Raw genomic sequence first — 14,947 nt, forward strand, 5'->3', positions numbered from 1 at the left:
GATTACGACCACAATGCATTGTTCAAAATGGCGGTAATAAGCACCATTATAATACCATCTAGTTTTGCTTTTAGTAATGTGTTTGAATTCATTCTTTCTCAATGTAATTATTAGGAGTGAGTACTTTCTATTGTTAACATTTACCCTTTAGCATACGCATACATTATGTACTTGTACTTGTACTTGTACTGTACTGTAACAGTTGTCAGGCTACATGATAGTACCACCTCCTTAATTACCACTCTCAACCATTCTACATTTTTTAAAGGTATAGACAAAAATTCTCAAATTTTATATTGTGTGTACATTTGTATTTTACTGTGTGGCAATCATTGAGTGGCACTGCGCTTTAGTGCGTAAGTGTTTATCTACAATTGTTAGGAGTGAAATTGAAAATTTAGTGTATAAATGAATAGTAACATTTATGTGTACTTGGATCGTATTGTTTGTTAAAAGAAACTGCTTAACGAGTGACGTCATCATTTTAAAAGATGGAACTCCGTGGCTTAGATTTGTGAGCGATATAGTTAAGTTATAAGCAGAGTTATCTGTATAGAAAGTATAATATATGGTATGCTTGTAGCGTTTTGGTGCTTGTTACCTAGCAACAAACAACAAATACTGTAAGCCTCTATAACTTCTTTATTTACGGGAGATTAATAGTGATTTCTTTCTTTAGATGGAGAGGCGTTATTTTTTCTGTTTAATTATGTTCTGATGTCTAATATAGTTGTTATTTCCATCCAAGTGTTTTTCTAACGCATTTCATGTTTTATCATTCGTGAAGAGCAGCTTGCAGTAAAATTGGGTTAATATCGGTGCGTACCTGGCAACCGTGATTTGACAAAAAAGCTCGAGTTTAAATCTGTGGGTGTTTTGTATTTAAAATATGATAAATGGATGATTGAATTAAACCAATCGTTCTAATTTCCAAATGATTCCAAAATTGTAAATAAAGAACCGTCAGAATCTTATGTATTGAATTATTTGTGTTTATTTTTTAGATATTATTTATTGTTAAATGTATTTAAAGTTCTTACTGACTAACTTTAGGTGGACTAATACGTGTCCAGTGAGGTTGATTTAAAACCATGCATAGAGGATCGAGACATGGATGATGTCTGTATCCAGGGCGATATGAACCCAAGACCTAGAGATCTGGGGCACGTTTCCTTATCCACGATGTAGGCCTACCGTAACTAGTTTACTGTGTAATTCCAAATTGTCCTGACTATAATTACACGGTATCTTGGTAAGGGGTAGAACTACTAAATTCCTTCTGGTCGAGACCCCATAGGATGTAAATCCCCTTTCGGGGATTATCTCCAAAAGGGGATTTACAAATCTGTCCCAATGATTTTTATTTTGTTTTTTGTCCAGTTCCCTTTGTCTGTGCTGGTTATTGATGGTATGGTATCCGAAATTATATTAATCAAATCAAATTGGTACCAATTTATACTGATTGCCAAAAAGCAGTAAAGTGAAACATCTAGACGTTGATATTGCCCAAAACAAAACCTGTTAGATAGGCCTATGTTTCTTCTACTTTTTGTTGATTTTTAATTTCATGGCTAAGAATATGTTTTAGTAGCTGAATTCATAGGTACTAGTGATATCCATAGCCTACATTGTGGCTACTGGTTGTTTTGGAAGAAACTGAAATGATAGTAGTTTCTTCTGAAAGACTTTCAGCCAATATAATTCAGTATGTACTGTTCTGTAGGTGTATTGTTTTACCATAGTTTTGTATAGTGGAAGGATGTTGACGTAATACACTGGAGATCGTCTGCGTGGCCCGTTAAGCGTGGTTCCCACTAGCCACGCAACGCAAGGACGTAACGCAACGCAAGTGAATTGACCAATCACAAGCGATGGCTTATTCGCTTGTGATTGATAACTTTGCTTGTCATTGGTTAAAACGCTTGCGTTGCGTTTACGTCCTTGCGTTACGTTCTAGTGGGAACCAAGCATTACGCGTACGCGTGATACGGGACTTTACGGGAAGTGGAACGGTGTCATCTGTGTGACGCCGAAGAAGTCGTGAGTGTGGTACTCTACAGAGCTGTTTGCTATTCATGATGATGTAACAACTGTACTTATTTCCAGATGGTACCAAATATTGCACGATAACAGTATCATTCGGTACAGTAGGTAAAAGAAAACGACCTTGTCATTCTAAACATTACATTTCTTATAATTATATGAGTCAATGGGCGTATTGCTGAGAAAATCGATTATGTGATTAATATATAAAATCGTATTGTTGATCACCGGTTAATCCTTTAACATATCAAAAAACAAATTTCAGTTTATAAAACATCTTGTTTCGAACAGAGTATTCACACGCTCCAAAATTATTTAGGCTTACTTACTATATTTTCATATATTTTTGATTACATTTCAAATCGCACCGACAGACGACTCATATTAATAATACGCGTATTTTAGTTACGCACCGGTGAATAAATAACCCTATTATAACTCTTAAGATGAACAACGCGTACACCGCGTCGTAACGCGCGCGGTAGTTTGGTGAGGTTAAAAGAGTCGTATGTAGTATAATTATTGAAAGCATACTTAGCAAACGTAAAAGTGTTCTTACATTACCTAGAATTGAAAAACGAATCTTTGGACTTGCGTCCAAATTTAATATTTATTATAGAATTATGGTTACACCTATTTGAGTCACCCATCAACAATGACTAAATATCGGAATATAAATAGTGGTAAAATCAATGAAAAGGTCTTGCATTGGCACACAACGCGTAGCATACTGTAATCGACCTGATGTCTTTACACGGATGAGTAGGCCTGAACAGAACGGAAAACAAAAGGCACCGGTCATGAAAGAGCATAGAGAATTGTACCCGAGCAACGATAACCAACATCTATTGTACTTGGCATTCGCTTGATTGAAGATCAACCAATGAAAAGCGTGTTTCTGTAGATACTAGATGCGACTATGATTTAAATGATACACTAGTGAAAGCGTTAGCTGTTTACATATTTATATTTAAAATCCTCCAGGACACATCACTGTAGGCCTATATAGGGTCATTTATTAGAATATGGCAACCGGAATGTAGAACGTTAAATGTTGACGGGCTTTATACAATTCGTTATACGTTTTCACTGATAAAATACGTAATATGGACAGCACGATAAATGTGAATTTGGTAAGTACCTGTACATTGTGTTTTTTTAGATTGTACTTCCGTCATAAACATGTTAGGCTTACTCAAATTTGTACGGCGGGGGTCAATTCCCCCTCCCCACAGCGTGCGTATCGATGGGAGATTATCTGATATTACAGTCTCCTGATGTAAATGCTGAACGTGAGTTCCGTCAACACCTTTAAATAAACCACATTACCATCTGATTCGTACATATTGTACAGTACCACCATCTACCATAACCAGAACCACCAATCTGTATAATCACTATCATGTTTATGGTATAGTTATTTCCATTTTTTCCGAAGTCACAATTCTAATTTTCATCAGCAGTTCCATGAGGCATTTTACTGTCCATGATTGTCCATTATAATTATCATATCATACCATAATCATTATCATCATCATCATCATTGTTGTCGTCATCATCATTATCATCATCATTATCGTGATCGTCATTATCAGCAGCAGCATAACATCATAGTTATCATCGGCAGCAGCATTGCATCATCATCATTATCATCATCGTATCATCATCCTCATCGTATCATCATCGTCATCATATCATCATTGTATCATCATCACCATAACATCATCATATCATCATCGTATCATCATCATCACCATCATTATCATCACCATCACTAACTGCTGCATCCCCACCATTGGCAGACAATGAGAGCACTCTCACACTTCAAAAGACAAAGCCTGAGACACCTAATCATCGTAGTCACATTAGGCCTATTCACCATCGTCTATCAGAACGCCTAATGAGAAACATTCGGGACAATGCGTTCCCTTTATAGGGGTGTCCCCTGATAGGGGTCGTGGAATATTAAAACATGTTTATTGTCGTGTATTTCAATTCACGAGGGAAGGTGGCTTCTTAATAAGGTGTCCCAAAGGAGGAGTTCTACTTCTAACCTAACCCTAGCCCTATTTATTTTTGATACTTGAACTTCAGTGACATCATTAGCGTCTAAATGTTTGTAATCAATTAACCAAACGAATTATCAATTGTTTTCTTTTAGAATAGGAGCAAATCGATGAGCCCTGGGAGGACAAAGGATGCGTCTTCTACATCACTCGTCAACAATCTATCGCCTAGGCGTGGACGTAGGAAAAAAATATCTATGAAAGAAATTAATTTATCCCCAAGAAGACGACCTTCCCGCCGAACGCCCGGGACAAACCATGTAATGGACGACCTGAACAGACTTCGTCTGGACGGACATTACTGTGACGTCACTCTTATTGCAGACGGTAAACGACATCTCGCGCATAAGAATATTTTAGTGGCGAGTAGTCCGTATTTTAAAGAGTTGTTTGAAGCCAAAGGTAACCAAGACAAGTCGGAATTTAGGTTGATTGGTGTCCGCAGCTCAGCATTGTCTGTTGTTCTTGGTGTTGTGTACACTTCCAGTCTGAATGCTTCCGATGTTAGCGAACTTGACGACTTGCGGGAAACGCTTCGAACTGCGTACACTTTACGTATAGAAGTAGTTAATGTCGTCTGCGGGAAGTTTATGATCGCGCGTTTGAAGTGTAAGAATTGTGTAGATTATTTTTTGCTCACAAAAGAGTTCCACATGGACGATATCAGGAATGAGGTTGTTGAGTATATTGCCAAGAGTTTTGGTGAAGTCATTGATAGTAATCTCCATTTAAATCTGTCTTGCCAACAGATAATTCACTTTTTAAGTAGAGATGATCTATCGGCAAAGTCTGAGATTTCGATTTTTGAAGCTGTTATGGAATGGTTACGAAGCGATTGGCAAGACCGAAAAGACTACGCCCCTCTTATTATGACCCACATTCGTTTTCCTTTGATACATCCCAATGACATCGTAAACAAAGTCCAAGTTGAGGAAGCTTTAATGGACATACCAGAGTGTCGAACATTGATTACAGAGGCAATGTCATACCATTTGTTACCACACCATCAGCATTCCTTCCAAACTCTAACACGTGCAACAACGGACGTATTTGTTGTCTTAGGTGGTGAGGATATGCAAGGGTTAACCAGTGAACAAACATACGTATGTGATATTGAGACAAACGTCTGGAAACCGTTCACAGACATGCCAATTCGAAGACTCGATTTAGCTGTGGCCACCATGGATAATTTCTTGTACGTAGCTGGTGGCCAGTTCTCTGGTGATTCCTTAGGCATTGACAGCATTGGCACGGTTCACCAGTATAATCCACGGTTTGATACATGGCGTCAACTCTGTCCTATGAAAAAGAGACGCTCGCTTTTCTCTTTAGATGGAATGAATACGTATCTGTATGCAGTTGGTGGGAAGAATACTCAAGGAGGATTGGCAAGCGTTGAAAGGTATGACAGTGGCACGGACTCTTGGGAGTACGTCGCACCTCTGACGCTTCACACATTTGGGCATAGCAGCGCAGTTGTAGGCGGTAAACTTTTCATCACCGGCGGAGTCGTTGACGGTGGACATTTCAGCAATGCATTACAAGTTTACGATCCAAACCATGATAAATGGACGTTTAAAGCGCCAATGTCTTCGACAAGAGCCTTCCATGTCATGTGTTCCGTGGGTAAGAAAATATACGTCATAGGCGGCAACACGCGGGATAGTAAAAATCGACGAGTTGATTGTCGCGCTGTTGAATGTTACGATACAAAAAATGAACAGTGGTCGACGTTAGCGCGTATGCCGATTGGGGTTAGTTTAGCAGGTGTGTGCGTTTATAGCAAATGCGTGTACGTTATTGGCGGATATACTGGCAAGTTTTCTGACAGACATTCTGAGGTTCAAAAGTATGATATTGAAACCGACAAATGGAAAATTGTTTGTAATTTACCAGAGTGCGTAATCAGACACAGGTGTTGTATACTATCTGTACCACAATCACGCTTACTTTGATCTGATTAAATTCTCGAACATTTTACTATTACTGTACGGACCATTATTATCAAGATTATTCAACTGTACAATTTGCTTGCTTTTTAACCGGATGGCATTATTTAACAAGTCCTTTTTTGGGTGGTAATCGTACATGCTGTTTATTACATAACCTAATGCATTGAAACAAACTAAAATAACATGTTATTGCATGCCGTAAAAAATATAGTTACTGCAGTAACCCCAGTGGAATAATTCTGACATTGTCCCTAGTTATTGAAAGTTGAAAAGAAGAAACAAATTTTGCTCTGGCATTTTATACGTGTGTCATCTTTATTGTGTTGTCAAAAACATTGTGGATTTTCAATTTTGATGTCTGTTTTTTTAAAGTTACAACTCCTATTAATACTACAAGCTCATTAAAACCAAAAATCTAAGTTTTGTAACTTATTTTGTTAATGCTTTTAAAGATATTGTCTCCAAAAACATGAAAAATGCAGATTAAAGGGCCATTTAACACAACACAAATAATAAGTTCACTTTATAAAAAGACAGAATAGACTTAACCAAAAACCATTACCATTTTACTTTTTCTTGCTTTAAATTACAGTTTTTCTGGTAAATAATTTCATTTTTTTCGATCCAAACTATTATGTGAAACTAAAATGGAATATTAAAAAAAAAACAATTTTTGAGGACAATATCTTTCATATTTTCTATTCGTAACCATCACAGTGACTTTTCATAGTTGACTTGAGTGAGCCCGGCCCTCTATATTTTGTTGTAAGTTTCATATTTTAGAGGGCGCACTCTTATTTTTACATTTTGCGTATTCGACTTCTTCGATTTGTTGACTATATTTAACTTGATATTTTTTTTAGTCTAGTGGTACAGTATGTAAAAAAAAAATAGAACTCAACGAAAGTGCGTTGAGATTAGTTTGAAGTAAACAATTGTATAAAGACGGCGAGAAAGAACGACCAGTGTTTTGCTTTTATCTTTTTTTTACTCGTTGGCCTCCTGTGAATAAATTTCTTTTTTAATTTGTACTTTCCGTTTTTTTTTTATTCCGCATTCAGCGGATAACTCCTTGTAACTGTCCTGTTTCATCATCTTTTTTTTTTCTGTATTCTTCTTTCTTTCTGTCATTTTTGTGCAGAGCGTATCTCTAAAACTTGTAAACAATTAACATTTCATAACTTTGTCAACATGTGTGCATTCACGTGAAGTTGTGCACCTGCTTTTGTGAATAACGTCAGAGTTATTTTTTTACGCGCGCGGTGCGCACGTAGCGTTGAAAACAATTTTTTTTCGCGTGATTTATGTTTTTCCAGCCTTTTCTAGTAATTTTACCAACTTTTGAACAATTTGGACTTAAAATTACGCGTTACGGGCACGTCGAATTGGATAATTTACGTTCTTTTTTGATGAAAAAGTAAAAAAATTCGTCAAAATTTTACCTTTTTTTAAACAGTCGTAGTATCTAAACTAAACTGTAAAAGTTATTTTTATTATGTATTCTGAAAGATGATGAGTTGTAGATATCGAATCATGCATCAATATGGCTAACCGGACATTCTGACGTCATCGTATGGTCATGCGAATATAAAATATAGGATTTTTGTATCTTTCGTCATAGCGCATCACATTTAATAGAGCGCATCTCCACTTATTCGTTTTCCATTTTAACCCAGATTTTTATATTATCTAGGCCAATCAAATATCTTTCGCATGAGTTAAAAATATATTAAATTTTATGATGTCATCATGTCTAAAAATGAAAATAACTTGGGTCACTTATTTTCATCTTTACAGTAAATTTCAATCTGTTATAGCTCATCAGAAAAAAACGTGATAATCATGATTAAAACGTTTTCTGGAAGCTATTGGATTGTAGATACGAATTCATGTAAACATTTTGCCAATCAGATGTTGTGACATCATGATATGGCCAGTTGGATATAAAAAGTCGTATTTTCATATTTTGCGTCATAGTTCATCACATTTAAAAGAGCGCGCATCTTCGTATTCAAATTTCTTCTACACGGTAATATGTTGTTGCTGAGATAATTTCCTTCCGAAATTGCTATCTTAGTTTTTCATTTTGATACCGTCGCCATGTTAAAAATTGGAATAAATGGCGGGTCCCGTAATTTCACCTATTCTCTACACTGTATGTAATAATATGTATACAGATTTTACAGTTTATACTATATGACACAAAATTGACAGAATTCAGCACTAACAGCATATGATATTCTTCAGTTCAGGTCATAATGCCATAATCTTTTTCCGTGTGCAAAATTCCAACGTATGACGTGCGCGTGGCGTTTGTCGTGCGGATAACTAACTCGTCAAAGTGACGAGTTCAAATCTAGTATTTTATTTGTAACTGTTATACCGAGCTTTACGAACCTTTAAAATTAGACGGAAAATATTCTACAATTTTTATATATCGCTGTGTGACGTTGATTAGATTTGTGATAATGGTGTCTTGCAGTGTGTAGAATACACAAATATTGCGGCGGCGAATATTTATTTTTACGTAGCAGCTGCACCACCAGGTGGCGGTTTTTTTTTTAAAGCAAGTACTTATGCCAACATTTTATTGACAAATATTAAGCCGAATTGCTGTCAATAACCTAGTGTCATATTATTGATGTTGTGATTCTCTGTGTTTAGAGAAGGATGCTTTAGACCAGGTCCGCCTTATTATTAGCCAATCAAAATTGTATAATTTTTGGAGGGAAAATGTTATCCTCCTCTGAAGCCTAAAATTTGCATATCCAGTATAAAAGTGGAATGTAATAGATATTAAGGGAGAAGAGAGAATAGGATCAGAGTAGATAAACGGAAAGTTGATAAAGAGAATATTAAGGCTTGACTGGTAGTGATAGAAAGATGTATTAATCGAATTACAAGGAATAAAAGTTCTAGTTGAGTTAAATATACTTTTTGTATGAGTTATCATTCAGTGACAGCTGTGTACGTCGCGTGGAGTTATATACGCCTGAGAAAGCTCGGAACCAACTAAAGATAAATTCACTACATGGTGGCAGCGGTGAAAATTTTTGTTTAATGATTTAAGTATCAAGAAGAAGAAGAAGTGACAGTGCCTACTCTACGGGCCTGTTAAATCAGTAACCAAAAAGTTAAATGGTTACGAAGATCTGGATTCCTGACAGTTTTTATACCGTGCGTGCGTTGTTTGGATATTACAACGAAGAAGAAGTACTGTTGAGCTCAAGACTACTGGATATTCATCGGAGATACTGTATATATTCACCGAGGTCTGAAAGAAGAAGACTGAAGTAACAGAAGGAAGCCCAATAAATTTTGAGAAGATTTGCAAAGCTGACTTTGTAAACTATTTTTATTTCGAAAGTAAATTTTTGTACGGAGCGAACTTGGAACGTTGTTTGTGACTTTGAAGTAAATTAATGTCTTATATTGTATTGCATTTAAAAATTTATGTGGATTTCATATTTTTTACATATCTGAATGGAATCAAGGTAATACAAATACTTTTATAACATATTTTGTATAGGAACATAAGTTTACAGATTTCGTTAGTAAAATTGTTATTAGCATGACAACTTTAAGATCGGGTAAAAATATAGATAAGACTATGTCAGAAAAAGATACTAGGGAAGATATGGTTGACCAAGAAGAGGTTGACCAAGTCAATGAAATATATGATAAAATGGCTAGGGATATTGATTTGCCCGAAATACCCGGCGGTATGCCTAAAGATATGATGCTCGAATATTTTCGAATGAAGTTCGAGGCCGAAAACAAAAAGTTAGAATACCAATTAAGATTAGAAGCAGATATAGAGCAAAGAAAAATTGAATCACAAGAAAGAGTGAAAATGATGGAATTAGAAAATAGGTCTAGCTACAGTAATGCTAGGAATATAGTAGATGAAATGAAGGTAAAGGTTCCTACTTTGAAGGAATCAGATGATATTGATATATATTTTAGAACACTTGGCAGAAGCCACAGGTTGGGATAAGAATACGTGGTCCGCTAGGTTAGCACCTGAACTGTCTGGTAAAGCTAGGACAGCATATGCATCCTTAACCGTAAAAGAATGTGTAGATTATGATACCTTAAAGAAGGCAATCTTAGAAAAGTATGATGTGTCCGCAGAGACCTACAGATTTAAATTTAGAAATTCAAACAGAGTTAAAGATATGTCCATCAGGGAATGGCTGAATGAGCTCTCCCATTATTTAAAATGTTGGATGAAATGTGCTAATGTAAAAGAAGATGATGCTGCAGGCATTATTGAAATGATTATAATGGAACAGGCACTTGATAAAATGCCTGAAGATCTGAGGCTTTATCTTAGAGATAAACAAGTAAATAAGAGCTATGATATGGCTATGATAGCCGATGATTATATAGCTAATAGAGGTGGCCGTGGCTATTGGAATGCCGTAAATTCTGAAAATAATACGTATTAAAAGGGCCAAGAAAATAGTAAACCTAAGAATAGTACGACTCAGAATAACCCTGGAGCTAGGCAGCAAGGATACAATAGGTATCGCGGAAGGGGAGGCAAATTCCATAACTATGGTAGAAATTTCCAACAGAGAGAACCTTCAAATGAATGGATTAATGGCCTATGCTTTAATTGTAAGGAGAAGGGACATAAAATAGGAGATTGTCCTAAGATGGTAGCAAAAGGAAAGACTAGTGACACTATGACCCCATTTACACTTTCGTTTGGGTCCTGGGCCGGTTGCAAATATTTACTTTTTAGGCCGGCCCAGAGCGTTTACACTACCGACGCAGATTACTGGTCGTAAATAATTTTATCGGAAGTACCATTGCATGCTGGGATACGAAGTACAGTTTGTTTACATTTTTCTCGCTCGATCGTCAATTGAACTTTCCGCGCGAACCGACCATTTTATATTTATACTGTATTGTTGTTTTTTGTTCCGTCCCGTTAAAAAACAAAATGAACCCCACTGTTTTATATATATGGCTGTATTTTATGTATATGCGAAACAAGCGAAGGAATACTTTATTGAAAGAAGTCACAGATGAGGATAATGAAGAGGAGGTTCATTTGACAAAATATCAAGATCGTGTTCAAAAGAGTAGAAGACGTTTTCTGAGAGATGTTGACAGGCGCTCAAGGGAGTATCGCCGTGCTAGGCTAGGCCGGTGGGTACACTTTCTGACATACGGTGTTGGCCTTGGATACATGGTTGACAGGCGAATCTGGTGCAAAATTCGGATGCAGGGTGTATTTTGGCAGGCTATTATAGAAGGCACATTTACTGAAGAAGACTGGAAACAAAATTTTAGAATGAAAAAAACCACGTTTGAATATTTATGTGGTCAACTTCATAATCGTCTTTTTAAATCAGACACTTGTTTTAGAAAATCAATTAGTGTAAAATTAAAAGTGGCAATTACACTTTGGAGGCTTGGTACTAATTGCGAATACAGATCAATAGGCCACTTATTTGGTGTTGCATCCTCTACTGCATGTAAAATTGTTATAGAGACATGTAGTGCAATAGTTGATGTTTTACAAGAACAATATATAAGATTTCCAGAAGGACAGAGACTGAGAGAAGTGGTGGCTGGTTTTGAGACACAATTTGGTTTTCCCCAATGTGCTGGAGCAATAGATGGCACACACCTTCCCATAATTGGACCAGTCAAATTTCATGCCGATTACTATAACCGCAAGGGTTTTTATTCAATTATAATGCAGGCTGTTTGTGACCACCAGTACCGGTGAGTACAAGATGCAATTTCACTTTAATTGATTTGGTTGTTTATAATGAGATATGTTGCAATTACTTTTATAAATAGTTAGTCATCATATCATTTACAAGTTATAATGTTTGTTTGCAGATTTACCGACATCTACATCGGATGGCTGGGAAAGGTACATGACGCCAGGGTTTTTGCGAATTCTCCTTTCTATGACGACTTGTGTCAAGGAAATCTCCTCCCAGATGTAAGTATTTCAAACTACGAAAACAAAGCAGTAACTTCTCTGATCGTGACGAACTAGTACTGTATTTTTTTAAATTTATTTCAGCTTCCCAAAGATATTGATGGCGTTCAAGTCCCATTGGTTATACTTGGAGATCCGGCCTATCCCCTACTCCCAACAGTTATGAAAGGTTACTCAGACAATGGAAGGCTCACTGAAAGACAAGTTACGTTTAACTACCGATTAAGTAGAGCCCGAATGGTAATTGAAGGGTGCTTTGGCAGGCTAAAAGGAAGATGGCGGTGTCTTTTAAAACGCAACGACACAAAGTTGGAATACCTTCCCACCCAGATAGCTGCAGCGTGTACTCTCCATAACATATGCGAGTTGTTTGGGGATGAAATTGAAATGGGGGTTGCAAATCTTGATTTATATAATGAACCAGTACTAGCAGCCATTGAAAATAACATTGAGGTTAATGGTCCATCAGGTCATACTATACGTGAAGCACTGGCCAATCACTTTCAACGAGAAGGCATATAACAATTTTTATTTGATAACTAGATTAAACTTTTAATGATATTTTTATATAAAATTTGTATTGAAAGGTATGCAACTCTACAGAAACAAAAAGCATGCAATTAAATAGTCAAGTACTTCCATGACTTTCAACATTTCTAAAATACCTTAAAATAAAAAAATAAGTTGTTTATATTGCTATTAATACTACATGTATAATAATTTTAGTGTAAGTTTCGTTTTTAATTATACATACAGTAGCACCATTGTCAAGTATTTCCATGACTTTTAACATTTATTAAAGGTTTTGTGAAAGACATTTTTTTTCTCTAAATTACCAAACTAATAACATTAAAGTATAGTATAGAAAACAATACTACATTGCATTGTTTATAAAGCATAACTATAGTGGCTGGCTGAGGTATGTGATTGTATAGAAACAAAAAGAAAAATGCAATTAAATAGTCAAGTATTCCCATGACTTTCAACATTTCTAAAATACCTTAAAATACAAAATTAAGTTGTTTATATTGCTATTAATACTATAATAATTTTAGTGTAAGTTTCGTGAAAGACACCATTTTACTTTTATCAAATTGTACATAGCACCATTTTCAAGCTGTCGAGCTGTATATAAATTTTCAAAAATTACAAAACAATATTGCCTACTTTCTTTTCATTTTGTACTTAAGTAACTGAATACTGCATCCTGTTTATATAGGTTGTTCATTCTACATGTTGTAGTATGTTGGTTGGTCTGAAGATGGCTGTTGTTGTTGACTATTATTGAACATCTGGCACATCATCGACATCATACGCATTTCATGTTCTCTATCCTGGTTTCGCATTCTTTCTTCCCTGTCCATGTCTTCCTTTCGTCTTTTTTCCATGCCTTCTTCTCGTTCTGCCTTTCTCTTCTCTTCCCATAACCTGTATTCCTTCGCTTGTTCCATCTCCCATATCCTTTGCTCGTCTCTGTTCCTCTTCTCCATTGCCCAGTGTTGCTCGTCTCTTTCTTTCTCCGACTTTAAAAATGCCTTCGTCATAGCATCTAATGCCTGCTCTGCCTTTCCTTTTTTTGCCTTTTTTGGGTTTGGTTGGTTTCTACCTATACATAAGATTACAATTTCTTTATACTGTAATATGGTAATAATTAAATTTTTTGAATAGATAAATAGTAGGTAATCATTGCTCTATTTTTAAATTTTTGGTTTTCATATTTATTTATGATCAATTTATCATGGAATGTTTTGTGTATTGCACAACAAGTACTGTATTTATTTCAATAAACGCCCCAATAATCATAATATTTACTAACCGTTGTAAGTGGGTGTGGCTAGATGGGTTGCTGGGGGTGTGGCTAGATGGGCTGCTGGTGGTGTAGCTTGATGGGCTGCTGGTGGTGTAGCTTGATGGGCTGGCAATGGTGGTTCTACTACTACGGCTGTTCCTTCCTCTACTACTAGGCCTACATCATCATCGTCATCTAATTAATTATGTAGGGGACAATGAAATGATAAATTATAAATAACCACATAATTAAATAAAAATGATTAACTTGTTGTAAAAAGCAACGTCTAATCAATGTTAAGTCTAAATCTGTTTTTTTTTTTCAAATTATTTAATCTACTTACTATCTGTATCGCTGCTACTACTACTAGGCCTAGTACTACTACTACCAGAGGAAGTGCTCGGTTCGTCATTTTCTCCTCCTCCTCCTCCTCCTCCTCCTCCGGGTTTTTGATGTTGACGCCGGCGGGAACAGACAATTTCCGGCGGGTTCATTTCAGGCCTGGACCCAAGTATTGCGTCCAGCTCCTCAAAATGCTTGCATGTTTTCCTGCTTGCCCCACTCTTTTTATTATTATCGGCCACCTTCTTGTAGTCCGCTTTTAATTTTTTTATTTTCCTTTGCACTTGCAGTGCGTTCCGAACAATCCCACTTTCACGTAGGAGCTTGTCGGAAATAATCCGATAGACGCCTGCGTTTCGGACGCTACCGTCCATTTGAGCCTGTATTTTTTCCTCGGCCCAAATCCCGAGCAACCCAAGTACCTCCTCGTATGTCCAATTGGAACCACGATTTTCAGACATCTTATAAAAATTGGTAAAAATAAATTTAACTACGGAATATAAATGATGAAGAAAACAAATTGTCGCGCGAAAAAGAAGAAGGTATGTACCCAGAATGTCGGATCGTCGTCATAACAACAACCTCATAAAAAGGTCAAACGTTGTTCACGGTTCACTGCGTAAGCCGGCCCAAAACGTAAAAGCCGCTCCTGAACCTACCTGGAGAGGTGGCCCAGATCTGCGTCCGGCCCAGGGCCGGCCTAACTTTTTGGAGTATTTACACTTATCAATTGCCGACCCAGGGCCGGCCTAAATCGTAAGTGTAAATGGGGTCTAAGAAGGGCCCG

At 36.5% G+C, this 14,947-nt stretch overlaps 3 protein-coding genes across 3 annotated transcripts; 2 read left to right on the forward strand and 1 right to left on the reverse strand.

The window, feature by feature from the left end:
• The first annotated feature begins 2,005 nt into the window (after positions 1–2,005).
• On the forward strand, positions 2,006–7,106 carry LOC140043820 (kelch-like protein 26). The gene is made up of 3 exons (XM_072088290.1): positions 2,006–2,151; positions 3,028–3,176; positions 4,205–7,106. Exons 2-3 carry the CDS (start codon positions 3,150–3,152, stop codon positions 6,062–6,064), a joined length of 1,887 nt encoding a protein of 628 aa, XP_071944391.1. The 5' UTR covers positions 2,006–2,151; positions 3,028–3,149; the 3' UTR covers positions 6,065–7,106.
• Positions 7,107–10,795: 3,689 nt separating this feature from the next.
• Positions 10,796–13,007, forward strand: LOC140045169 (uncharacterized). The gene is made up of 3 exons (XM_072089960.1): positions 10,796–11,803; positions 11,924–12,029; positions 12,114–13,007. Exons 1-3 carry the CDS (start codon positions 11,013–11,015, stop codon positions 12,549–12,551), a joined length of 1,335 nt encoding a protein of 444 aa, XP_071946061.1. The 5' UTR covers positions 10,796–11,012; the 3' UTR covers positions 12,552–13,007.
• A 250-nt stretch (positions 13,008–13,257) lies between these two features.
• LOC140044271 (uncharacterized) lies at positions 13,258–14,621 on the reverse strand. Its single transcript, XM_072088748.1, has 3 exons — positions 14,162–14,621; positions 13,846–14,013; positions 13,258–13,635 (listed from the first exon to the last, which is right to left on the reverse strand). Exons 1-3 carry the CDS (start codon positions 14,619–14,621, stop codon positions 13,259–13,261), a joined length of 1,005 nt encoding a protein of 334 aa, XP_071944849.1. The 3' UTR covers position 13,258.
• Between the last annotated feature and the right edge of the window lie 326 nt (positions 14,622–14,947).

This window comes from Antedon mediterranea, chromosome 3, assembly GCF_964355755.1.
Source record: "Antedon mediterranea chromosome 3, ecAntMedi1.1, whole genome shotgun sequence".
NCBI lineage: Eukaryota > Metazoa > Echinodermata > Crinoidea > Comatulida > Antedonidae > Antedon > Antedon mediterranea.